Consider the following 24,720-nt stretch of genomic DNA (forward strand, 5'->3'; position numbering starts at 1 on the left):
GTTCTGAACATGGTTAGCGTGTCAGCAGGAAAGTTTTCTCCTCTCCCCACACCTTGTTATCAGTCTGCTATAAAAACCATGGTGCTTATTGTCAATGTTAATATCTAAAGGATGCAGGTAATCTGTAAAAAAAAGCCAGTCTTCTCTGATGTTATTTTAGAATACATTTTAATGAAGTTTTTGTTAACAAACCATTTTTTCCACGCAGTGAAATAAAAATGAAGGTGATGGTGTTTCATTCAGAAAGATTCCATGTACAAACCAGAGGCAAGCAGGAGACTGTTACCAGCACACAGCAGCACTACTCAACAAAACAGAAGGCAAAACTGTCGCATTAAGAGGTATAGCCAATCAACCATTATGGGTCAGGTCAGATTCAAGATATGGAACTATCATGGTCATGGATTCACCAGTAATGTAGCATGCCCTCACTCTAGTCACGTTCAATGAGAACTATCATGGCTAGGAACAATGTAATTAAGTGGAATTTATTACAGCAACTTGTACACAGGTTCTTTGGATTTGTGTTGATAAATTCACTGTCTGCAAAAGCAAGCTAGCATGCGTAAAATACACAAGTACACAGTCCGGCTATTAACACATTGAAAAGGTACAAAAACTCTACAGAGATTTCTAAGTTTCCTGGGGAGGCACCTGGTACAACCAAGTGTTCAAATTTTACTTAAAGGCATCCCGGTGGGGTTGGGTGGGAGGAGAGACCCAACCCATCAGCTGATCCCTGAAGTCCCAATGGTGTCTTCCCTCACATCCTCTCTCTCTTAAGCCAATTTATATTATTTTCTTTTAGGTGGAGCTTGAGTGACTCTAGACAAGCATATCTTGGTTATGACTGGTAAAAAGTTTTGTCACTTTCGTTTAAAGCCATAGGCTCCGAGAAATTTAGAGCACATGCTCAGTGAGGGGTGGTTGCACCTTGGAGGTGGGTAGCTTTTTGGATGGAGGTGTGTTTTGGTATTATAATGACATTATAATGACATTATAATGAGAAAAAGTTCACCAGAATACAGCATTTTGTCAAAAACATGACAGGTCCTTGGCTCAGGGTGGCAAATATGCAGACTCGGTGTGTACAAGATCAAGGTCTCGGTGTGTACAGGTCTCGGTGTGTACAAGATCAAGTCCCCATCTTGCCACAGAGCCTAGCCGTGGTGTCTTCATTCCATACTGTTCCTTAGAGTCAGCACACCAGGTTCATCAAGTGTGACAGCCTCTAAGGTTGAAAGCCTAGGGAACGCTCAGGTAGTGCAGCTATACTCCACCCTGAAAGCTTTTTCAAGGCTGTACATATTCTTTAAAATTTGAAAATCAGTTTAATTTCCCAAGTCACCCCAGGCAGTTACCCCACAAAAGCATTCACTCTGTGATGCTTTTCTAGTAGTCTTACATAAACTTTTCCTATTTTTTTTCCTTCAAGACTCTATGCTAGAGATGCTTTCCTTTGCCCAAATGCAGGGTTATCCTAGTATAAAGCTAGAGTGATGAAGGCTGACTAAGACTAAACACAACATCTGCATACCGTAAAATCCTCTCTTTCACTGACCTCAGATGCTCATACAAACCTATCCAGGCTTACCCTTTCCTCATTTTAATGGATTTTTGTCCTTCATAGTATGTAGAGTTTTCAGAAGTCTATCCATCCATATATCAATAAGTTTTGGGAAGGTTTGTTATTGTGATGAACTGCCCAAAGGTAGCTCCAGTTCCAGAGCATTATGTCCACACTAACACAAAAGATCACAGATCTTTTCCAACAAGAATAGAGTGGAGAAGAAAGAGAAGTGGATTAAACTTACAATGACTGTCAGTTGAATTAACTGATTGCAAACCAGCACATGCATCAAAGCCTAGAAAAGAAATTCCCAATAATTTTAAATTTCTCCTCCAAAGCAAATGCTTAAGAAAAATTTCTTAAGAAAAAAATTCTTAAGAAAAAAAAAAGTGCAGAAGTTTGTCAACGTGGGCTTATCTTTCAAACAGCCATTTAAGCTACTTGTCTTGTTTTTAGTAACTGGTTCTTCCAGACTAGCCCAAGGCACCCTAGAGCCCTGCTTAACTTCCATACTGATATCTGTTATGTCCTCTCCTCCTGTTCTGGCCAGGATGGAGTTGCTTTCTGCATCCTCCAGTCAACCACAAATACTGCAGTGGCCACACCTGGGTTTGCCTGCAATCGGGATCTGAGCCACCATGTACCTCCGCTGCACTGGAGGCACTGACCATCTGCTGTCATTTGGGCTCTGCATTGCTTTGAGATCACGGGTGGAAAATGTACAAGATTGCTTTAATTGCTTGAATTGGGGTTGAATAGGTGTCAATAACTGAAAGAAGGAAAAGGATTAAAAATTCTGGTATATGGGAGTCAAAGGATATGTTTGTTGCTAGGACAAAATGTATTTATGAAGGAGGATTTTTGCGTAGATCTTACAGTGCAGCAGAAGGAGGCTGACACAAAGCAGATAAATTTAGCCCTTGCCCAAGCCTCATGCTCTGCCCTTACAGCAGAAGTGTGTCTTGTGGCGTCACATTATCAATACTGGCAGTGCAGCCTGTACAAGGCAACTGCTCAGCTTCACGGGAAGTCAGCTACACGGCATATCACAGAAGCCACCACCAGCAGCATTTTTATTCAGTTTCAGTAGAAAACTGAATAAACAGAAAACTGAAACACCTTCTTTCCAGAGTAATAAGAAGAGCAATCAATTTCTTCTCAAAAGAGCTTAAAAACCAACTTTAAGCAGAGAAGCGCTCATCTCACCAGCTCAGCTGATATCCCAAGAACAGGATCAACAAGTTCATGGAACAGTACCAGAGATATTTTCCAAACTCCAAACACCATCTGCATTCCCTTGGACTGACCTAATTTTACTGGATCACTATTCCCCTGGGATCTAGACCCTCCTGCTGGCTATTCCTTTCCATCAGCTTATCCAGTTTGCTTGAGTACTGCTATATCATGTTTGATATAGTTTTTACCTTGGAAGTAACTACCAGTGGTGGATAAGAACCTGCTGCCTGTTGAACTTCCAAGGTATGTGAAATATTGGGGGGGGAGGGGGAAAGGGGACTGATGGGGGATATCAATATTTTTTTGTTTAGAATTTTGTACTATATGTGTAGTATTTTATACACATATATTTTAGTATGTATGCATCTCTTTTCTATACAGGAAATCTGTCATCCCTTCAATACCTTCTGCTTATTCTTGGTCTGTTCTCAGCAGATTTGCACTGTGTTTGTAAAGGACTGTAGGGCTCTGTTCATCTGTCCTCCTCTAGAAAGCTTACAGAATACCACATGTTTAATTTAATAAAATAAAATGTCTTTTCTCTTGTGTTTCTCTTCTGGGTGCTACTCCAATATCAGCATGGACTCTTCCTCTCTGTTTTCTTGTCCCTTTAATTTCCAAATAGAACAGAACACTTTGACACATTGAATAAAGAAAGCAAAGAATTGCCAAAGCAAAGAACTTGTTTAGCAACTTACATAGTTATCTTGTAAAAGTTCTTTCTGAAGCATATTTCTTTTAAAAAGGTCCAGAAACTTAGCTTATATGTATGAAGTCAGACAACTTCAAAGAGAAGCCCAACACCTTTATGCAAATCCATGACACAAAGCATTTAAGTAAAGCTTTTCTGAAAAAGAATACTGCATATTTGCCCTGTGATTTTCAATATGTTGCATGCATGACTCAAAAGCAGATAATTTATTTATTTATTTATTTTATGTCACTAATTCATTCTATGGTGAAACCTCTCAGCTGTTGGATTTGTACATTCACATAAAACATATCTATGCAAAATATCTGGCCAATTGGGGTTTGTCCATTTGGGAGTCTAGCCCAGAGGCACCTATGTGTGAAAAACACCACTCCAATAACAAGAACACTTAGCCTGTAGTTGCAAGAGCTGGAAAAGCTCTTGGGGGAGATTTTTCTGCAATAGTAACTCCAATGTAACAGCAGTATAGCTAGCGCAAAAGAAGATGGTATCAACATTTCATTGTAGCTTTCATGTGAAACATTCAGGTGATGTGCCAGTTTTTCCAAGTCATTTTTTTTTATGACACTTTCATTCTGTACAAATCATTCCCCAGGAAGCAATCTTTTATTAGAGATTTTATTAGAGATGGAGAGAATTAAAGCGTCAGTGGAGAGTCGTGTGAGCAAGTCAACGATGTCAAAGCAAGAAAAGCATGTATTGCAAATGGGTCACATAGAGCCCTGCAGAGGTTTTGTTGATCATCTTCTTTAAAGTAAATTTATCTTCAGAGAACCTTTGAACAGAATCCATTTTTTAAAAATCCTTTAAACTTAGCATAGAGAAGTAAAGCATTTGGAAAGCTTGATGAGCAACCATTTACATTTCTCAATCCCTCAAAAAAATTGGTTTAAATGTTGTGAAATACATTCATCATCTCATAGGTTTAATTGAAGATGTAAGCAATTCTTTCAATTTTCTTCTTATGCCAGTGTGCATGTCTTTTGCTTAAGCCTGGTGACATTTTTTCTTGTTGAAACTTGATATTTGAAATACAAAAGGATAAATAGACAGGTTTTGTAGTTGGAAAAGAAAATGCCTTGCCAATAGCAGTCAGTGAGCATTTGCTTGGCAAATGCTGTCAAGGTCCTCAGCAGATTTGGAGAACTGATTCTGCATTATCCTCTCTATTCAAGCAAAATGTCACTTTACTTTAGCTTAGAGTTTGTGATTCACTTGTTGTTTTAGTTCTCACCAAGTTTTCAGAAAGGTACAGGAACAGAACAGAAATAGGAAGCAGGATTGCTGAGTGTTGCATTTCATGCAGCTTTCTTTTACACATCTCCCAGACATATATGTCCTGTCCCCACAGCCCTTCATATTAGAGAAGATTGGTATGATTTTTCCTTACCTATCAGCCATTCTGGAAAGAAGTTTTTCTCCTACCAAGAGCACGGAGCAGAGAAAATGCAAACTGAAGCTCTAAAGTCCTTCTAGCAGTCCAGGGAGAGGAGTTGTCTGTCTTACCCTCCAGTCACTCAGACTGACGGACGGCTCTGAAAGGCAATAACAAGGCAGGAGTTGCTAAGTCCCACAATGAAACGTGGAGTGCAGCCACAACACCACATCTCTTGTACCTTTGTTGGCACCGCCACAAAGTTGCAGCAAATTCTGCCAGCCTCGCTCTTTATCTTATCACCAACATCAGGAGGACAAATAAGACCAAAAAGAACAGCAGATATGCTGCTACCTGGGTTTTCAGGCATGAATCTGAAATCCTTGTACAAACTTCAGACACGACTCAAGTTATTACTTCTGGATTGACCCTGAGTTATTTATTGGTAGATTTTAGATGTCCGCAAGGATTTTGGGCCCAGAAACAAGCACCTCCAGTCTGAAAGCCTTGGCCGAGATGGACAGGCCACTCTAGTGCTACTGGTCTATATACACTTATTATAAAACAACAGAGGGGAAGCTGATAATGAATCAGGCATCTAAAAAGTTACAGGTAAGGAAGAAAAATAAAAAAACAGTGCACTTTTCTATGTACAGCTGAAATTGCTGTGGTTGCGACCTTGTAAATACTAGGAGGCATTATAACCAGGAAATGTTTTACAAAGGCAGCCCTTCACATGCATCACTGCAAGCAAGTGGGGGCAGGTGCCATAAGCACAGGTACCCTCTCCAGTGCCTTCCCTAAGAAGCATGTATTCATTATGTGGCTAAACTAAAGCTTTGGATGGTTTAAGGCTTATTTTGGTTTGATTTTTTATTTTTATTTTTATTTTATATTTTTGTCTTCATAGTAATTAATTCCTGAAAACATAGCTTTAGGTTTCAAATGATATATATTTATACAGAAGCCAAATGAATTTGATCCTAGACTCCCCTCCCAAGTAGTTCTATACTTGGAGGGGTACTGGTCCATGTACCCCTCCAAATAATAATGTTAAAGATAAACATAGCTGCAGGTAATGAAGATGCCTGCCATGTAGAACAGTATGTGGAAACATACTTGGTCAGCTCACTTAAAATACTTTAAAATGAAGATTCTTTCTGACACTAGTAGGAGTGTATCTCAAAATACACCAACTTAGTGTATTTTGGTGTATTCCTTCTGTAAGAAAGTTGCAACTCCTTTATTCATGTTAGCAGAAAAAGGTCCATTTGTGAGCCCTGGAAATTTCCACTTACAAGCATTCACTGGAGTCAGTGGATTTAAATTAATTCTTGATATAATTACACATCACGTTAGTAGCATCAGGGTTGATTTCAAAACTAAGCAAACACTTAAATCTCTTGTAAAACTTCTGTCCTATGATCTAGCTGCTGAGTTAAGAGCACGTTAAGGATCCCAGAGAGGTGTGTTGGACTGAAGAAACAAAGTGCTGATCAACGCCTAGCAAGAGCAGTGCAGAGTTTGTGTCACTCCTGGGTCTAACAATCAGAAAAGGTAACAATATGTCTTGCTTTAAGTTGTCAAGCAACTTGGCCGTCGGGCCTTATGTATCCCGTTCTTCCCGGATCGAAGAAAAGCATATCCATCTCCTTTTCAAGACCAATAGGGCCTGGGTCAAAAGGCACGTCCAGGTCACCAGGGGGCGGAACAGCAAAAGCCTTCGATGGCTGTAGCAGCAGAGGGGCTGATGGTGTAGCAGTCGGATCAGTAAACGAGCCTGAGCCCGCAGATCCCTCACTATCTGGCAAACCACACGTGTCTGACTGTGGTCCCACATGACTCTTTAAGGCTCAGTGACTGCTTGCCAGGTGCAGAGCAATCCTGCCGCTACCTTGTTGTTTTCAGTTGCACAGTCCCACACCTTGACCTCAATTTGGTCCCATATTTCAGGATCATAAACTGTCTGATTGTTAATAAGGAGAATAAGCTGTAAGGTTACCAGGACAGTCTTTGTTTCTAAGGACGTATGATTCCCCATAATGCGCAGCTGCTTACCAGTGAGGGGCAGTTGTGTGCTCAGGTCCTCTTCTCTCAGCTTGAGCTTCTTCCCAGCTCCGGTGCACCTATTTCCAGCGACTATCTCTATGAGCTTCTTTGAGCGGTTTGCTGAGTCTGGCCGAACCTATCTTCATGAGGCAATCAAAGCGCCTGTTCCCGTCCTGGTCTCTGTTCTGCTAGCCTGTATCTTTTCATCCCTTCTTTCTACTTCTTTATTGATGACATAACTTCATTATATCATGTTGCCTTTTTTTATCTTGAGGACAGGCTCCCCTCTTATACCCTTCTCTCCACAGCAGTCCTTTTCAAAACAACTTTTCATTGGTCAAACAACTTTGCCCATTAACAGCAAACACCCAGAAACTTCCATTCCTTAATGGCTGGAGAACAAGTAACCCGAGACTGCATGGAGTCTCCTGATTCACCCTTCTTTGTTCCCTCTAAACTCCTTTACATTCCTGATGGCCTCATCGTTAAGAGTCTAATGTTCTCATCAACCATGGGGCTTGCTGACCCCCACAGCCACACTCCCACATCTCCCCCTTCTTTATTACCAACCATCTTCTCGACATGAATTACCACTCCATATATAACAACTCAGAGGGTGGTGAGGCACTGGAGCAGGCTGCCCAGAGAAGCTGTGGATGCCGCATCCCAGGAGGTGTTCAAGGCCAGGCTGGATGGGGCTTTGGGTAGCCTGGTCTGGTGGGAGGTGTCCCTGCCCATGGCAGGGGGTTGAAACCAAATGGTCTTTAAGATCCCTTCCAACCCAAACCATTCTGTGGTTCTGCGATTCTGTAATCTTGCTGATAACGTGCAAAAGAGCGGTACGTATGCATCATAACGTGATAAGGACAAACTCACGGAAGGGCGGAACTAACCAAACCAGACTTGCACACATTCTTTGCTGAAGAGAGGCACTGAAAACAACACGGCGTTTACAGCATTTGGTGGCTTTTATTTTATTTTGGTTTTATTATCCCCACCCGCCCCGCTGCCCCTGCAGGCCCCAGCGGCAGCGCCCCGAGGGCCCCAAGCTCCAGCCAGCCCCCCTTCCCCGGAGGCTCTCTCCCCGCCGCCGCGTCCGGCCCCTCCCAGCCTCCGCGGTGCGGTGCGGGCGCCCCCTGGCGGGAGAGGGGCGATGCTCAGCGCTGATTGGCGGGGCGCGGCGCGGCGGGGCGGGGCGGGGCGGGGCGGGGCGGGGCGGCAGGGAGGCGCGGCGCTGATTGGCGAGGTGGCGTGGCTGTCGGCCGGGGTGGAGGGCAGCCATGGGCGCTGGGCTCAGCACGGTGAGCGGGGCAGCTGGATCCGGCGTTTTGGGGGCGAGGGGTTTGGGGGCGAGGGAAAGGGCTGCGGCTGCAGCTGCGGCTGCGGCTGCCCCTGCACGCGGCGCTGGGGATGGGCCGGGTGGCCAGGCGGTGGTGCCCGGCCCTGGCCCCGCCTGTGTGGGGCCCGCAGAGCCTCCGGATACTCCCCCAGCCGTTAGTTCCCGTTTCTGCCCATCAGCTCTGTTAGAGCCCGGCTCGCAGCGCACCTGGGCTGTTCCTCCCCGGGCTCCTCCCAGGAGGTTTTTTCAGGACCTGACCGCGAGTCACGAATTGCCTTCCCCGAGGCTAACGTGGTGCTAAAGACGTTCCTCAAAATTAAACTTCGTTCTGCTGCAGCAGGCTCAGATCTGGTCAGTGGCTTCAGAAGGGAAGGATTTGCTAGCCCACAGCTGCTGCTTTGCTCATTTCAGATAGCCATATGATAGCCATATGTTTAAATCGAATTAGCTTATTCTGACATGTTCGTATTGCATTTGAGACATCATCTCTTGCCGATTCAGCTTCCTGTCTCCGCTTGACTCTGTCACTGGTTGCAGTTCTTATTAGGGGTTTATTTGCTACAGTGTAATTGTCCTAAGCAACGTCCCCATCCTTTTCTTCTTTTTTTTTCATGGCTTAATAGCAAAAATTCCTAGAGCTGAAGTAATGTGATGGGTCTGCAGAAATTAAAGAGTAAGTTTTTTGTAAACTTCAGCTAATTTAGAAACATCTTCTGTCTGGCTATTTCAGTATTTTCAAATAAAAGTGAAAAATGCAGCGTGTGCGTGGTATGGTGTGCTTTCAGGTCAAACCAGCTGCTGCTATCTTATACATCTGTACAGCAGAATTTTAAGAAGAGGGATTTTATGCTGTCTTTCCTTTTAATTTTGCACTTGCCATATTTTCATTAATTACATTGTACATCTTATATCCTCCCAACAGCTGTGTCAGGTTCAGAGAGATGTGATTCCAAAATGCTGGTCAGGTCCCTCTAAAACAAAAATTAAAGTAGAAGCTGGTTGTACAGGGCTTCCAGCTCTCCCAAGAATCATCAAGAGCACCTCATGTAGTCAAAGTGTTTTGCAAAATTTTTATTTTCAGTTCTGTCTCTGTTGCCCTCCTTTTTTTTTTTTTTTTAAATGTATATAGGTATTGTGGAAAAATGCAGCTGCAGTCACGCTGTTTCACTGCCCTGAGTTAAAACCTGGAACAGCAAATGAGGGTCAGAGAGGATTTTTACCCTCAGCATTACCTGGATGCGATCACTCCCATACCCGTCCAGGAGAGAGGAGGGCTTGTGAAGGTTTATATCTATGTGTGCACTGGCAGGCGGGGAGCCGTGATACCCTGGCCTGAGGAAGGAGCCGCTGTCATGGGGGATCCCTCTGCCCCAGGGGCTGGGGATGACCCCCCTTGGCATCACCTTGCAAGCCCAGTGGCATGGGATGCAGCAGAGGAGCATTTGGGGATGCCATGGGCAGAAGCCACCTGCGAGCATGTCTGTGTCTTTGGGAGATGGGCAGCTAGCTGCTGGGTGCTGTTTGTGTGTCTGCATATGCTCATCTGTTGGTCTTGTTAGCGACTGGACTTGGGGACATGGGGACGGGTCTGACAAGCCTCTGCTGGCATGCCCAGTGTCACAGTGTGGGAGCAGCTCTGGCTGCTCACAAGGCAAACTTGTATTACACTGACTTTTTTTTTTTTTTTTTTTTTTTGATACTTCCTCATTCCACTCATGTTAGCACAGAAGAAGAGAGTATTATTTTGGGTGGTTAGATTGTTACATCACACTAATATTTTCCTCCTCACCAAAATAACCTTCTATTGTGCACATGTATCTAAGGATCTGTCTGTTTTGCTGCAGTTACGTTGGGTTGTGACATACCCTATATGGCTGATCTACAGCACTATCCGGAGGCTTTTTGGGAATCCCTATCCTGCAATCACTCTGAAGGATCCTGAAGTGAAGTATGCATTGAGGCTGATAGATAAAGAGGTAAGTATGTGTACAGCGCTGAGCATCCTCTCCCCGAATTCTGTGAAATGCTTATAGTTTCCTAAGTCTTGGGCAATGTTGCAGCAGGGATTGCTTGGGAACAGTAGATGTTTTGAAGGCTGCTAAGCCTTTCTAGTAAAATTGATTAAACATATGTATTTTAAGTAAAGAACTTATTTATACCTGCTCCTTGCATAATATAAGTGAGTTCTGCAGCATGCATTTCTGCAAGCCAGCTGAGTGGTGAATACTGCTTTAGAAATGACCATACTCATAGTTTCTGTCATATGAGCCTCATGTCATAGAGTATATCAGCAGGAATTACTAAAATCCCCACTTCTAGATGGGCTGTGAGACAGATGTCAGGCGGAACAGGCAGTTCTCAGTAGCATTCGGTACGGTAGCTATCACAAATATATTGATACTGATTGCTGTTATTGTATTTATGTACACTTACATGTATGTGTTACAGGAAGAAATATCTTTAAATGGTGTAGTTCTGACAGTAGCTGAGGTCTCTCAGCTTCTCCTTCTCTCTGTTTAAAGTGGAAGGTGTCTTCTACCTCCTGGGGTGCTCAAGTGGGCTTTCAGAGGAAAGTAGTCACCTTTTTAGTGCTGGATCTTGCTACCAGAATTTGGTAACTCTGCTTAGGGAAAGATCAAAAGATGAAAAATCAAAAGATGAAAAGTCCAAATTTCCCTTGGATAAACTGGCCATTAGAAAAAAGTATGAGACAGAAATCTTGCCTTTCAGGTATGCATGAAGTCATACCTGAAGATATTTGTAGTGTTGACTTTTTAAGTCAACGGGATAGTCAAAATGTTATGAGAAGAGTTCTGTTGGAAGGAGCTTGGGACTGGAACAGAGCTTTCTTCAAGGTATGCAGTGTGCTGATAGCTTGGCTTTCATTTGTTCAATCAAAGAAAACAATTACTGTGTTTCTGAGCCTTGGTTTCTTGGGAAGTGAAAGCTTTCCCATGGCTTGGGTTGGGCTGCCATATTGGATTTGTTTCCCATGCATGCTACAGCAATGCAGTTATTACGTACTCCCCATTTCCTCATGGGGTCTGTAGCATGTGGTGGCAGGTATGGTCTGCTTGACAGATCGTAACAGAAAATAATTCACTGTTCACATGACATTTTTTTGCTAAATACTGATTTTTCTCAGTCCATCATTGTATGTTGTGTAGTCTGTTTTAATCTTGGTATGAAGGAACAGCTCTGCTATAACCTGCTCAAAAGTTGCTGCATGGGGTAGCTTGGTCAGTGAGAATATTTTAGTGATGTACGTATAGAAATTTTTGCCTGTATGGAAAATGTATTCTGGAAACAGAAGTTGGTTTTGAAAAATAATAACCTGGTACTGAAGTAAAGTTTTTTGAGAGCTGTAATTCTGTGTTTTCACTAGCAGTTTCTAATGTCCTGCCAAAAATCAGGTGCAAACATTCTGAACATTGTACTGCTAAACTTCTCAACCATACCTGACTAGCTGGGGAGGAGGAAATTAGTCTTTCTGACAAGCTACAGTTTGTATTTTACAAGCTCTTAAAATTAAAATAGGTGAGAACTTCAATTGAAACATACCTGTCATTACACAAAAACATTTTAATGTCACTTGAGAAGGTAATTGTGGCTCTCAGCATGGATGTGGAGCAAACTCAAGACATGCATGGTATAAGTCAGTAGGCAGGTTTTTACTTGGAGTGTTGGATCTTGTTGCTTGTGAAGCACAACCAAAGACCCTCATATTTTAAGAGTTTCCATTATTCCCATTACCAAGTCGATATTCACTATTCCTTTTTTGTAACAGTGAAGCTTTTGGTAGCTTCACTATCAAAGCACCAAAATGATTTATTTTTAAAACAAAAATAAGAACTCTCTTTTTTGGCGAGTAGCTGGGGATTGTCATTTTTAGCCAGAAGTGTTTTGGTGATACAGTTGAGAATATGGCTGATACTTTGTTGGGCTGTTGCAAGGAGAATTGTTTCATCCTCCACCCTGTCTGCCTTTGGACATGGTGGCGGAGGTGCGATGAGTTTCTTGAGCCTTTTAGTGTTTCTCACAGTTGTCTCTTGTGATGCACAAAAGGCTTATGATCAGATATCTTTGGCTGAGCTATCTTGAATTTAATTGATGAGATGGTTAACTGAGAATTCAGGAGTTCACAACATTTTTGCTTTCTGCATGCTATTAAGGACAGTATCTTAAAATAAAGGATTACTGGCAAAATCCAACTTTGAAGCAGTGAAACTGGTGCTTAAATTTTCATGCAGAAACAGCAGTGGACAATGCCAGAGAAGCACTGTTACAATCTATGTGTCAGCTGTCATTCTAGTGAAGTTCCAAATAGTCACAGGTACAGAGAAGCACTTTTTAGACTGCTCCTCAATTAAATCACTTTTTTTTCTTCAGAATTTATCTTAAAGTGATTTGTTGTGAGGAAAATGTTGTCAGCGTGAGCAGAACTCATAATTGAAGACTAGGTGAACTCTGATGAGATGGAAATCTGTCGTTTCTTAAAAACAAACAAAAAAAACACAGTATTTAATAGGATGTTTATGTAAGTTTCTGTAGAGGGGATATAATGTCTCATAGGGCTTTAAAAAGAAAGTCATTAAATGAGCTGTTTGGCAGTATGCTGTTTCTTTCTTTTTCACTATTTTAACTCCGTTACTGTGAACTGATTTTTAAGAGGTAAAACTTGTGTACTATGAGAAACACTAATCTTTTTGACATCCGCTAGTGACTTCTGAAGTCATCTTCTGCATAGAAATGGTAAATTTATCAGATTTTGAGATGTTGAGTTTTTTTTTTTTTGCATTGAACTCCTGTGTTTTTAACCTTTAAATGAGAACTGGAATACTGGTTAGTTTTTTTAGCTTGCAACCTCCTCAAAGAAGGCAATGTAAATATTCATACCATTTAGAAAGTTGTTTAATCTTAATCTACAAGTACCTCACTGTTTTGCAATTAACATATAAATATATATCAAAACAAGATTTGTGTATGTCTCTTTAACTTTATTTTTTTTTAATTATTTTTATGCTGTTTCTAAAATATTTTGAGGAAAAGTTAAATTTTCAGGGAATTTGAGTGAAAAGTTTACCTCTGCAAGATTGTCCTGTTCAGATGAGTTCTTACATTATGCACAATCTTCAGTTAGGGTGCTGCTGTCCCCCAGATACTTAATCCTGAACAGGTCGGACTTGGGTGTTGATCATACAGGTAAAATTACAGTCATAATGTCCCAACAACATAGCTGATGATTATTTTTCTTCTTTCAGGAAGTTAGTCATGACACAAGAAGATTTCGATTTGCTCTTCCTTCAGTAGATCATGTTCTGGGTCTACCAATAGGTACGTTCTGTCTTTCCTTGCTGTGGATCAAATCCTTGTTCATTTAGAGATTTTGTGGGAGGATTGTTTGTTTTTTTACTTTTTGAACTGTTGAACTTCAAATACTGTCCATGTGGTTTCAGCTGGTATTTAGGGCTCTGCAGAACAGTCCTAATGCTGTGAGTCATCTTCAGCATCTGAATTCTTGTGTTATTACAGAGTGCATACATCCAGCTTGTTTCCAGGAAGATAGTTGAAACTAACATCGGCCTTTGCTTGTATTTCTCTAATCTTAACTTTCCAATGTGCAGTATTCCCATGGCTCTTTGTCTCTGTGGTTCCTTTTCACCCCATAAGGCAATGTCGCCTCTACCTCTCTGCTAAGGCGTGCATTCCCCAGTAGGCCGCTAATCTCTGAGTTTGCAGCCAGTCTCATGGAACTTCTTCATCACCATGAAGCAGATGTTTCCTGAGGCCTTCCCATGTGGCATATTACCCTCTGTAATAGCTTAGTACTGTTGTTTCTTACTGCTTATGTAAAGAGCATTTGACTGTGATGTGTGTCTGATAGGGACTTTGGCTTTAACCACCTTTTGCAATGGTCTGTGGGTTAGAGGTGCTGGCTGGTGGTCCTTAGACACCTTTTCAGCATTACAATCTGACCTGATTTGTTTCTCTTTGGTTGATATCTTATTCTCTTGATCCTAGTTTACCTCACTTTTCCTTAATTAACACGGAGGACTGAGCTGTCTCACCTCTGTAATTGTCCTTGTCCTAACAGAAAGGAAGCTGTCTGGGGTGAATTTGGCCTGCTGGATGCCACATCTTCCAGTATTTCATTCAGTAAGATAAGGGCAAATCAGCAGATGGTTTCAGTATAGCCCAAGAAGGGATGTGCCTCACCTTGCATGGTCCCAGCAGTAGTGTTGTAGTTGTGCTCACAAAGATGCTCTGCTTGGGATATATATATATATTTTTTTTTTTTTATAAATGGGGAGTGGTTTATTGGGTGAGAGCTGGGGAGCAAAGCAGCTGAAAGTTGGTGAGGGAGGTAAAAGCAGCTGGGAGCAGGAGGCATGGTAGCCGTGGGACAAATACTGGAATACACTCTGAATGTTCAGTGCAACACCAGCCTTTTGCTTTTACCAGCCAACTTGGGTGTTACAGGAAAGAACACAATTCACTCAGAGTTGGATTGTGCAGGGCTTCGTATGGAGGCCTCCCAGCAGCTGCTGTCCCTTGATTGAGGAGCTAAAGCTCTAATGGGTAAGAGCAGGATTAGTCATGGGTCTGCTCCTGTAGACAGGGATGACAAGGCAGTTGCTTGCCTGGAAAGATGAACAGGAAGCTGGTGCTGCTGCTGCCTCAGTAATTCCCCAACAGGAAACACATGTGCTACCAAATGTACATTGACTCACCCTCGTATCTACATGCTGCTTCAAGTCAGTTGTGGTTGCTCAATTCCCAAGTTACCAGGTTGCACGTCTTTATCCATCCACTGGTTTGCCTCACTGGCCCTCCAGCTTGACAGACCAGCTTTCAGTATAGTAGCAGCTTTGTGTATCCCATTACAAGCAGAGGAGCCGTACCATCTTTGGAGAGTTATGTTCATCTTAAGAGACAGTGGTGATAAAATAATGGAAAACAAATCTTCCCTATATATTCTTCACATGTTCCTCTTAAGAGTATTGGAATTTTGTTGGAAAACCTTTTCAAGGAGTTAAATTCTAGTTGGTTGTTGTTGTTTTGTTGTTGTTAATGTTTTTCATTAAAATATAGACATTGAGAAAAGGAATTATTGCAGAGAGTTCAGCTGATGTGTGAGAGATTGAAACATGATTGCTATTTTATTGGAGGAATAGCGGGGTTAAAAATATGCTTTACATCTAGGCAGCCTTAGCAATGGCAGCTGGAAGACCTCGTGGTAGACTGGAGTGATCTGTGGTCAAAGATTTTTCTATGTTGTGACTAAACTATAGCAGTTTGTAACACACACTTTAATGAAGTGGTTTGAGTAGCACTTGGCAGTTTCCCCCTCCCATGTTCTTTTTATGTGTTTGTAATGGAGAGAGATCACGCTGTTTGCAAGATCTCACATGCAGATAGGGCTTTGAAATATAAATGAGTGAAGATATCAAAACAGACGTGCTAGACACGCAAGGTTAGGCTGCCCTTCCAGGTAGAATCTGTGTCTGGTTAAGAATAACTGTGGCAAGATATTACAATGTCAGGAAAATGAGAAAGGAAAGAGTGGTACCTCCAAAACAAGGTAAACTGAACTTTAAGACTGCTTTCACAATTCATGTCAACCTGATAGATCCACAGAAAGAGAAGTCCTTTGAAAGCAAACTGTTGTTTTTTTCATACCTGCACACAGGACAGCATATCTACCTGTCTGCACGGATCGATGGGGCCCTGGTTGTTAGACCGTACACTCCGGTCTCCAGTGATGATGACAAGGGCTTTGTGGATCTTGTTGTCAAGGTGAGAATGTATTGCTGCTTTTCCAGGCTGGGCAACTGCTAAGCCCACCCGTGCTCTTGCAGTGCTATGTGGAGTCTGATGCACCATGTTCTGTTCAGCTGTGTGCCACTGTGAGCTTTCATTACTCTAACAAGGAATGTGCAATTACCTACAATCCATGCGGCATTCCACAATCCCTTTTTTATTGAGAGTTCTCATGAGATACTGCATAATTTTCTGTATATGCAGACTGCCATTTTCCAGAATTTGTGTACACTTGCAGATGTTCACATACTTTTTTAATCCTTCTGAAATAAGGAATTAGCCTTGCCTGAACTGTCCGCTTCTTTTATAGCTAATGTAACATCGTCTTTGTGGTCGTTATTAAGAGTGATGATTTTTGTTGTTACTGACATGGTGGACTGATGTCATTGATGAAAATGTGATTTAATCTTGTGATAATGTACTTTTGTTTTCTCTTGGTACTTATACTAAACATATATTTGAAGATGACAGTAATTTAAATGGCAAATGGTTGAATCTTCAGTTAGTTGCTCTCTGCTCTTTTTGTTACTCTGGCTTTGAGATGCAAACAGTTGGTGTACTGAGAAGTTGTTTGGGAACATCGCTTTGCAACTGGCCTGTCAGGGAACATTCACAGAAGTTTTTCCATTTTCAGTTGCAGTAGTTACTATATTTTTAACTTGGGTTTAGATCATGTTGTTTATTAGAGATACTTTCTATGTACAGAACTAAAATGGAGAAATTGCCAGTCTATGTCCAGTCTGATCAAAATCAGGGCAAGAGCATCATTTTAATCTTTATCAAGAAATTTTAATGCTTGTCTTTCATTTTCAGTCAAATCTGTCTTGATGTTATTTCTTTATGTAATAGTTGTTTCCTTTGAAAGAGGAGTATGAGTCTATAAATATTTGAATGGCAGAGAGAAGGGCAAGTACTCATCTTTGAGCTGTCAGATTAATAGCTTCATTGTTATTTTTTAACAGATTTACTTTAAAGGTGTCCATCCAAAGTTTCCAGATGGAGGGAAGATGTCTCAATACTTAGACAGCCTGCAAATAGGGGATACTATTGACTTCAGAGGACCAAGTGGCCTGCTTGTCTACAAAGGAAAAGGCAAGGCTGACTCATAAATATAATTTGTCCAAAGTAAACAATACAGAAAAAACAAACAAACCACAAAACACATTATAAAATAGCAGTAATCCTGATCACATTTTTTTTCCCAGCTGAGTTCAGGTCTTTCTCTGCACAAAATAAAGTGCTAGTATTATAATTAAGTCAACAGCCATCTTGAGGAGAATCGTTACATGATTGTAGAAGTGCCTGTGTTTTTACTGTTCTTAAAGAAGGGAATTCTCTCACTGCTTATACGGGCATAGTTGCTACACTGATAAAAACACTTAGTATTTGTGCTGTCCACTGCTAATTTCCCAAGTGAAATTGAACTTTATCAGCAGGAACTACCTTTATGCCAGTATAAAAGATCTTACTTTGGTATAGTGCAGCCACAAATTTGTCATAAAAATCTTCCGGCAATTCTGTGTGCAGAACTTTGCACACAGAAATTCCTGATTTTTGTGTTCACGTTACCCTATATGTAGAGACATGTGAATAGAGGAAAGACAACATTTGGGGGAATTTCAAGAGCTTTGTCAGATTTGGCTGTCAAATCGGCTCAAAAGAGCAGATAAATATTAAAAAAAAATGCTTTGCATATTTCAGGTTTTCCTTTAAAATAATCAGCATGGGGGAAAAAAGTTCTAAGGAGATAGATTCTGGAAACACTTCTACATAAAGGAATCAAGGCTTCTGAACATTGTTGGGGCTAAGGGACTCAAGCAAATAGAAATAGTAATGGCTTGATGCTGTAGTCACAGAATCAGGAGTGGTACCCCATGTCGGTGTCTGATCTTATTGCCATGTGCCTTAAAATCTCTAATAATGCTTCAGGATTTGTTTTTCTTTGTGATATCTTTGGTTCACCTTTGTTTTCTGCCGCTATTTTACAAACAGGGAAGGGTGACAGGGCTGAAACAAAGTCAATTAATTAAAAATACTGTGAAGGGACCATAGGCCATTTTTCCTGCTTTCTTCAGTGTTTTCCATCTCTCTCTCTTTCAGGCGTGTTTGCTATTCGGCCTGAAAAGAAAGCTGAACCAGTTACTAAAAAAGTCAAATACGTGGGGATGATTGCTGGTGGGACTGGTACGTGCATATAAAGATTCATCCTTGGTTTCTGACAGCTGCTAGATGTGTTTGTTCATATCTTCTCTCACACATTTGCTTGTGCTTCCTCTTGCTTCTTTACTTTTTCACATCATTAACCAGCATTTCTCTTTCAGGGATAACACCTATGCTGCAGATCATTCGAGCAATCATGAAAGACAAAGATGACCACACTGTTTGTCAGCTGCTGTTTGCTAATCAGGTAATTCTGTGCTTATTTCTGCTTATAAAGTTTTACTTAACAAACACAACTCCACTCAGCAAATGAAATTATTGCTGAGAAAGCATGGTACAAAAATACAAACCCCGGAGGGAGAAATGAACAGAAGTGTTGAAAACTTCCTGTATGAAAACACTGTAATGAATTCCTTTGTTAGCATTACTTATGAAGTGATACTGTCTTATCAGCTAACAGGTTCTGTCCTGTCTCACTGCTTTGCTTCTAATCCAATTTATAAATGTTTTAAAACTCTGGATTCATCTGTGCAAATTGTTAATGTTTTGGGCAGACTTTTAGAGCTGTCTTTCTTAATGGAAACATGGAAGAGGTGGACATCTGCATTCTTCAGCAATTGCAGCTCCCCAGTTTCAGAATAGGGTTTGTATGCTCTTTGAGAATACCTTAGTTAAGAAAAAAAATAAAATTGGTCTCCAGCAGCTTCCTTGACTGCAAAGCTGTGATTCTTCACAGCTGTCTCATTTCTATTCCCTCCATCAGCTTCTCCATTGGTGTTTCTTTTGCTCTTTGAGGTGTATCATACTGCAGTGCTGGAAAAAGGGAAGATTCTCACCCATAGGGTATTTGTGATACAGAGATATTTCTCGGATGATCAGTGCAAACCAAGTGGCAGTGCACTGCTGAATTAACTATATGCCCCTTTCTTTGACTGATATTTTTCTGGTGTTTATCTTCTTTCTATATTCTATCTCATGATGAATATCAGTTTCTGGATTACAAGACTCCTCTTCATGCCTGTATTTTTTAGCTTCTCTAGGCTCCCCTTCATCACTCCTCTCTCCTGTGATATTCAGTATTCCCATTTCCTCTGGACCATGTCTGAATCATAGAAGTTTTTTTGTACCCAGAAACAATGATCCAAGTGCCTACAAACACCTTGTTCTGATGCTTTATTAAAGACCTTCTTAAGAGCATTAGTATTGCCCTCTGGTGCTGGTTGGGGCAGCTGCAGAAGTTGATCTCTGCTGCGTGCTTGGAGTTGGCACAAACTGTAGTAGCTAGCAGGGCAGGAGGGCCAACATTGCCTGAGTAATTCTGAATGACTAATATAGGACTAGAGCTCCTTTAGCAACCTAAAAAAATTAACTGCTACTTCTGAGGAGGATTCAGGGAACACTTGCCTATGTATTAGCAACAGCCTGTGTAAACATCAGTCCTTGCCTTTAAGAAGTCCATATACCCAGTAACTGTACAACTATATAGCAGCCTACTGATGGATGGACAGACAAGAAAGCCTGCAGACTAGAGTTTTTTTGACATTCAGTATTGTAAAGTACTTTTTATATGTGTTTTGTTGATGTTTTATTTTGACTCTCCTGAAAGGGCTGTGTTGGATTACACACCACACAGCTTGTGAGCTCATGTGGTGCTTCAAACCAGCCTTTCTTGAGCTGGTCAGTCCCAGTTATAGCCTTTCTGGAACACAGGCAGCTGCAGGTCCAGAAATAGGCACCTTCTTGGCTATAGTTGCTGGCACATTCCTCATCACCCCCACAGTTACAGACATAGTGGTGTCCTCAGTGCCAAATTATTGGGGCTGTAGAGGATGATGCCAGTTTTATTCTCTACCCTTTCCTTCCTTCCTGAACTGCAGCTTCTTTTATGGGAATAAGGCTTTCTTTTGGCCTTTAACAGTGTTGCATCAGGGGGGAGCAGAACTTGCCTAACATTTTTTGTTACATTCAGAATGGGATGTTTTTTTTGGTTATTTGTTCCACATCTATTTTAAAAACTAAGCGATCTCTGTATGGTAATGCCAATGATTTGAAGTGGCAAAGGTGAAAAACTTGCCTTTTTCCTGATGGAATGGCAAAGTGTGGAGGGTAGGGAGCTACTTGTGCAGTCATGGTTATTTTTTTGATGAAAATTGCTTATGTAATGGTGGTGTTAAAAGAGGGCTTTACTCTTATGATGTTAACACTAATTTCCCTAATGAGTGAAGGTTCTATGTTTTGATACAGGTGTTGCTTTGTTTTGTTGTTTAGAGAGAAGGCATTGGCATTGCGTGGTAAAGATTTGGGGAAGTTCTGAACTTCTGGTTCATTCTGCTATGGGATAGTCAAGGAAATAATTTGTATTTACAGGCTCTGTTCAGCTCCTACAACATAATTGAATAATCTGCTCCATTTCACAAAACTGTAGGGGTCATCTGAAGACTGCATTCAAATGCAGAGCATAATCATTGTTTTCCTTGTCCTGCAGACTGAGAAGGATATCCTGCTACGTTCAGAGCTAGAAGAGATCCAAGTTCAGAATCCTAGTCGTTTTAAGTGTTGGTATACACTGGACAGAGCACCTGAAAGTAAGATCTAACATGCTACCTCCACCAATGCTTAAGTTATGAGAATTAATGCACATTTGATGCTGTTGTATGTGTATTTCTGGGCTCCTTTGTTGTTTAACGACTCGCAGGTTTATGCAACTCAGAATGCATTCAGCAGCATCATTCCTCACGTAGTGATGCACACAGGCTTGAGGTATTGTGTTTCCAAAGCTATGAAGTTCACCTCAAGTGAATGGTAGTGTAATGTTCCTCCCATGACTAGACTTGAATATTAGCCATTATTTACTGATCCAAGGTGACCTTCCTTTCTCCTTCCCCTTAGCCATAACTATAAGATGGCACCATATTGTCTCACGTTCAGAGCATTCATTAAGGCAGCTGTGAGAGGACTGGTAGAGGCATTGCATCTCACTAAGGTGTGGCTGAATACAGGCTCATACCTAGCTGTCACATGACAGTTTGCACTAGCTGCTCTTTCTAGGCAGTGGATTTGCCTTTGTATTAACAGTGATTCTCAAAGACAATGTGGTTTCATCTTGGTGCAGTCCAATTTTAAAGGTAATGTGATCTGGTTGGGTGCCGTAGGTGAGAGATGAGCTAGCTAAATGTGTCTCCCTCAGCTGTGCAAGTTGAAGGAAGAAAAGCCTGAAGAGTTATTGCCTAAGGTTTTCATGTCACATCAGGGTAGATTCATGCCCCTAGTCAGTGGTAGTTTGGAGCAGAGAGGGAAAAGCCACAGGCTTTCTTACCTTGTGACCAAGAATATACCTCCCATAGAATTGTGGGGAGGGTTTTACTGTCCCGAGTCTGTTGCTGTCATGCAATCTTCTTCAATTAGTGTTCTCCCTGAATTTCTAAGGCAACTTAGATTCAGATAAAATTGTTGTTCCTTCTCTTTGGTATTTGTGAATTGTGAACTGATCTTAGCAGTTGTGATGAAAGATCCTTCTTAGACCTCAACACTGTTCTACAGAATTCCACTACCATGCCTGTAAACAGACCTGAACTGGATATTTTTGGATGGGCTGTGGGAGAAAAATGTCTCAATTTTATTGTGCCTAAAGGTTTGGGTCAGCAGCGTTTTTATCCCAGAGCTGGGGATATGATGGGTAAATGTGAACCCTATTATTAACTGATTAGCACAATGAGTGTTCCTACTGGGAATAACATCAGCTAGAGTTCTTCTAATGAAGATATAAATTGGTGGCATAAGGAGAATAGATGTTATTTTTTCACAGCTCTGCTTGGTATTTCCTGGGGGCTTTTAGGAAGTTTTACTAAAAGTTAGCCTGTTTTCTCCATGCATCAGTTTTCCATCTTAAAAGCAGGAGTGGCAGATTTTCCATATAGAATAGGTCCAATTAAAAAAAAAAAAAAAAGCACACACTTTTATTATAAAGTGATTTGTTCATTCCCCCCCCCCTTCATTTTTTTTAACAGATTGGGAATACAGCCAAGGATTTGTGAGCCAAAATATGATCAGAGACCACCTGCCCCCACCTCAAAATGATGTTCTGATCCTCATGTGTGGACCTCCACCAATGATCCAGTATGCCTGCATTCCCAACTTGGACAAACTGGGCTACACCAAGGACATGAGGTTCTCTTTCTAAAGAAGACTGATACCTCAGCGATCTTGTAAGGAAAGGAAGAAAATACATTTTATGGGGAACAAGACAAGAGAGGTGGGTGATAAACAGTGCTGGGAAGCTACATTTACATTAAAAATAATTAACATTTATCTGAATCTCTGGCAAGTTAGACACTTAAGCTTAACTGTATCATAACCATACTGTATGTTGCACAGAAACAAATGTATTGCAGAGACATAGCGATGTATTGTATTTGCCATGTCTGTCCTGTAGAAATATACTCCATCTCAACGCAGGAAAGTATAACTTCTTAGGGTGGCAAATACTTGTTTACACTTCTCTTAGCACTGTAATCAAATGCAAGTAATATCCTGTTTCCTAACACTGTGCATACCCAGTATTTTATTTGGTATGAAGTATGAAATATATAGAATGAGCTGGATTATTGACCTTGCTTATGCCAAACTTTAATCCTTACAGAGCTTTTACTATATGAGGGCCAGGAGCATTTGCCTTGTACGTATAACCTTTGCAACACCAGAAGCTTAAAGATTCTTGTTCATTTGAAGGGTGACAATTAACCATTTATGACTGACTGAAGTTGTCCAAGTTGCCTCGTTAACCAAAACAAGAGTAGACACAAATACGAAATCTGTTCCAGTGTATTTTGAAATAGCCTTTCTTCAATGTAAACACTTTTCCAGCTCGTCACATCCTTGGGCAATGCAGGAAACTATGGAAAGCAGGAGGCTTTACACGCAGTTCTACAAGTAGCTGGAAATCTTTGCTTATACATGTGTTGAATACTGAAAAAAAATACTAACTAACATTTGTATTTACTTTTGAATAGCAGACAGTGTCATAAGAGTAGAAAAACAGTTGTTCTGCAGGTTCTGTGCAGTGAAAAAACGCTGGGTGAAAATTAGATCCAGATTCTGTTTCTTGTTTCCTGGAGTCTGATTAGGAATGAAGGGAGCTCAGGTTTCACCACTCAGGTGGGTTCCAGCAGGTATCCCTGCTTCACATGCAGTATGCCTACAGTCAGGAGACTCACCTGCATATCTTGCTCTGGCAAAACCACAAAGGGTTGCTAAGGATTGCATGGAACAGCCTTAAGTCACCAAACTGACAGCATATAGAAATGTCTCACTGAATCTAAACTGTTCTTGGATGCTACAGTTTATTTTTTTAAATGTAATTTTTTTACAGCAACTTTTTACCTAACCTTTAGTAAACTTGATGCATCTTGCATACTGAACCTTATGCTTCCAAACAGATGCTACTGACATTAGAGATAGAGCAGTCCCTGCAAGGAATCTGTGTAACTAAAAATTGATTTCTGGTGATAAAATCAGAGTGATTGAAAAGATGTCTAGGGGTATGTGAAGTAATGTGGATGCTAGTTAGCTACAAGTATCAGTGTATAATAAATATCTCTCTTTTTTAAAAGATTTGGGTAGGTAGTTGAAGCTATAACTTGCCGTGCTTTCTTTTGTGCCTGTACAACAGATGTGTACCATGCATTTAAAAGGTTTCTCAGCACGAATTAGAAGGAAAAAAAGATATTGCACAGTTAATTTAAGGAACCTGAGGCAGATAATACTATTATTAAATTTATTTTATTGAATTTACACTTGCCTCTGAAATCTTGAATTTTTGATGTGTGCTTCTAAAACTTATTCTTTAATACTATGCTGTGGAGTTCAAATAATGCTCAAGTAAGTTTCAGTCCATTTTATTGTGAGGCAAAAAGCAGATATTTGAGAGAAGTTATCTTGGTTGCTGGGTTGTATCATTAGGGGATAAAGAAATTTTTTTTTTTTTATGACTGTATTTAATGAAGTTTTCATATCCAAAATAGTTAGTTGGTAACGCATCAATGTTTTGTATTACCTTGTTTATCGAAGTACTGGCTTTTTCACATCTATGTATGAAATAATTTTGCAAGTGACTCGTGTTACACAGCACATCATCTTCAGCCTCGTAAGAGAAAAACATGTAGAACACTCCAGGGAGTGAATGTTCAAAAAAAAAAAAAAGGGAGGGGGGTGAGAGGGGGCCTGTGAAAACTGCTGTATTCAGATACCGAATCAAGGAGCAAACTATTGCTGTTTTTCACCCCAATCTCTTAGTTTTATCTTTACTTTATACATCTGTGTGAACATGGATCTCTTTTAATAGAAAAAATGAGGGATTTTTTATATGATCCACTGAAACAAAACGGTGTCCCAATCCCTTTTGCTTGATGGTCCTGTATTGTAACATTTAAACAAGTAATAAAAGTTGGGTTTGCATCTTT

At 40.9% G+C, this 24,720-nt stretch overlaps 1 protein-coding gene across 1 annotated transcript; it reads left to right on the plus strand.

Moving 5' to 3' along the window:
* The first annotated feature begins 8,136 nt into the window (after positions 1-8,136).
* On the plus strand, positions 8,137-24,720 carry CYB5R3 (cytochrome b5 reductase 3). Its single transcript, XM_027450038.3, has 9 exons — positions 8,137-8,243; positions 10,126-10,257; positions 13,543-13,615; positions 15,972-16,078; positions 17,065-17,194; positions 18,203-18,286; positions 18,424-18,509; positions 20,748-20,847; positions 22,270-24,720. Exons 1-9 carry the CDS (start codon positions 8,223-8,225, stop codon positions 22,440-22,442), a joined length of 906 nt encoding a protein of 301 aa, XP_027305839.1. The 5' UTR covers positions 8,137-8,222; the 3' UTR covers positions 22,443-24,720.

This window comes from Anas platyrhynchos, chromosome 1, assembly GCF_047663525.1.
Source record: "Anas platyrhynchos isolate ZD024472 breed Pekin duck chromosome 1, IASCAAS_PekinDuck_T2T, whole genome shotgun sequence".
NCBI lineage: Eukaryota > Metazoa > Chordata > Aves > Anseriformes > Anatidae > Anas > Anas platyrhynchos.

Bases quoted from the DNA above. Each gene is read 5' to 3' on its own strand.
- CYB5R3 (XM_027450038.3), top strand. From the start codon at position 8,223: ATGGGCGCTGGGCTCAGCACG. The intron at 10,258-13,542 runs GTAAGTATGTGT...TTCTTCTTTCAG, and splicing joins TGAGGCTGATAGATAAAGAG to GAAGTTAGTCATGACACAAG. The intron at 16,079-17,064 runs GTGAGAATGTAT...ATTTTTTAACAG, and splicing joins TTGTGGATCTTGTTGTCAAG to ATTTACTTTAAAGGTGTCCA.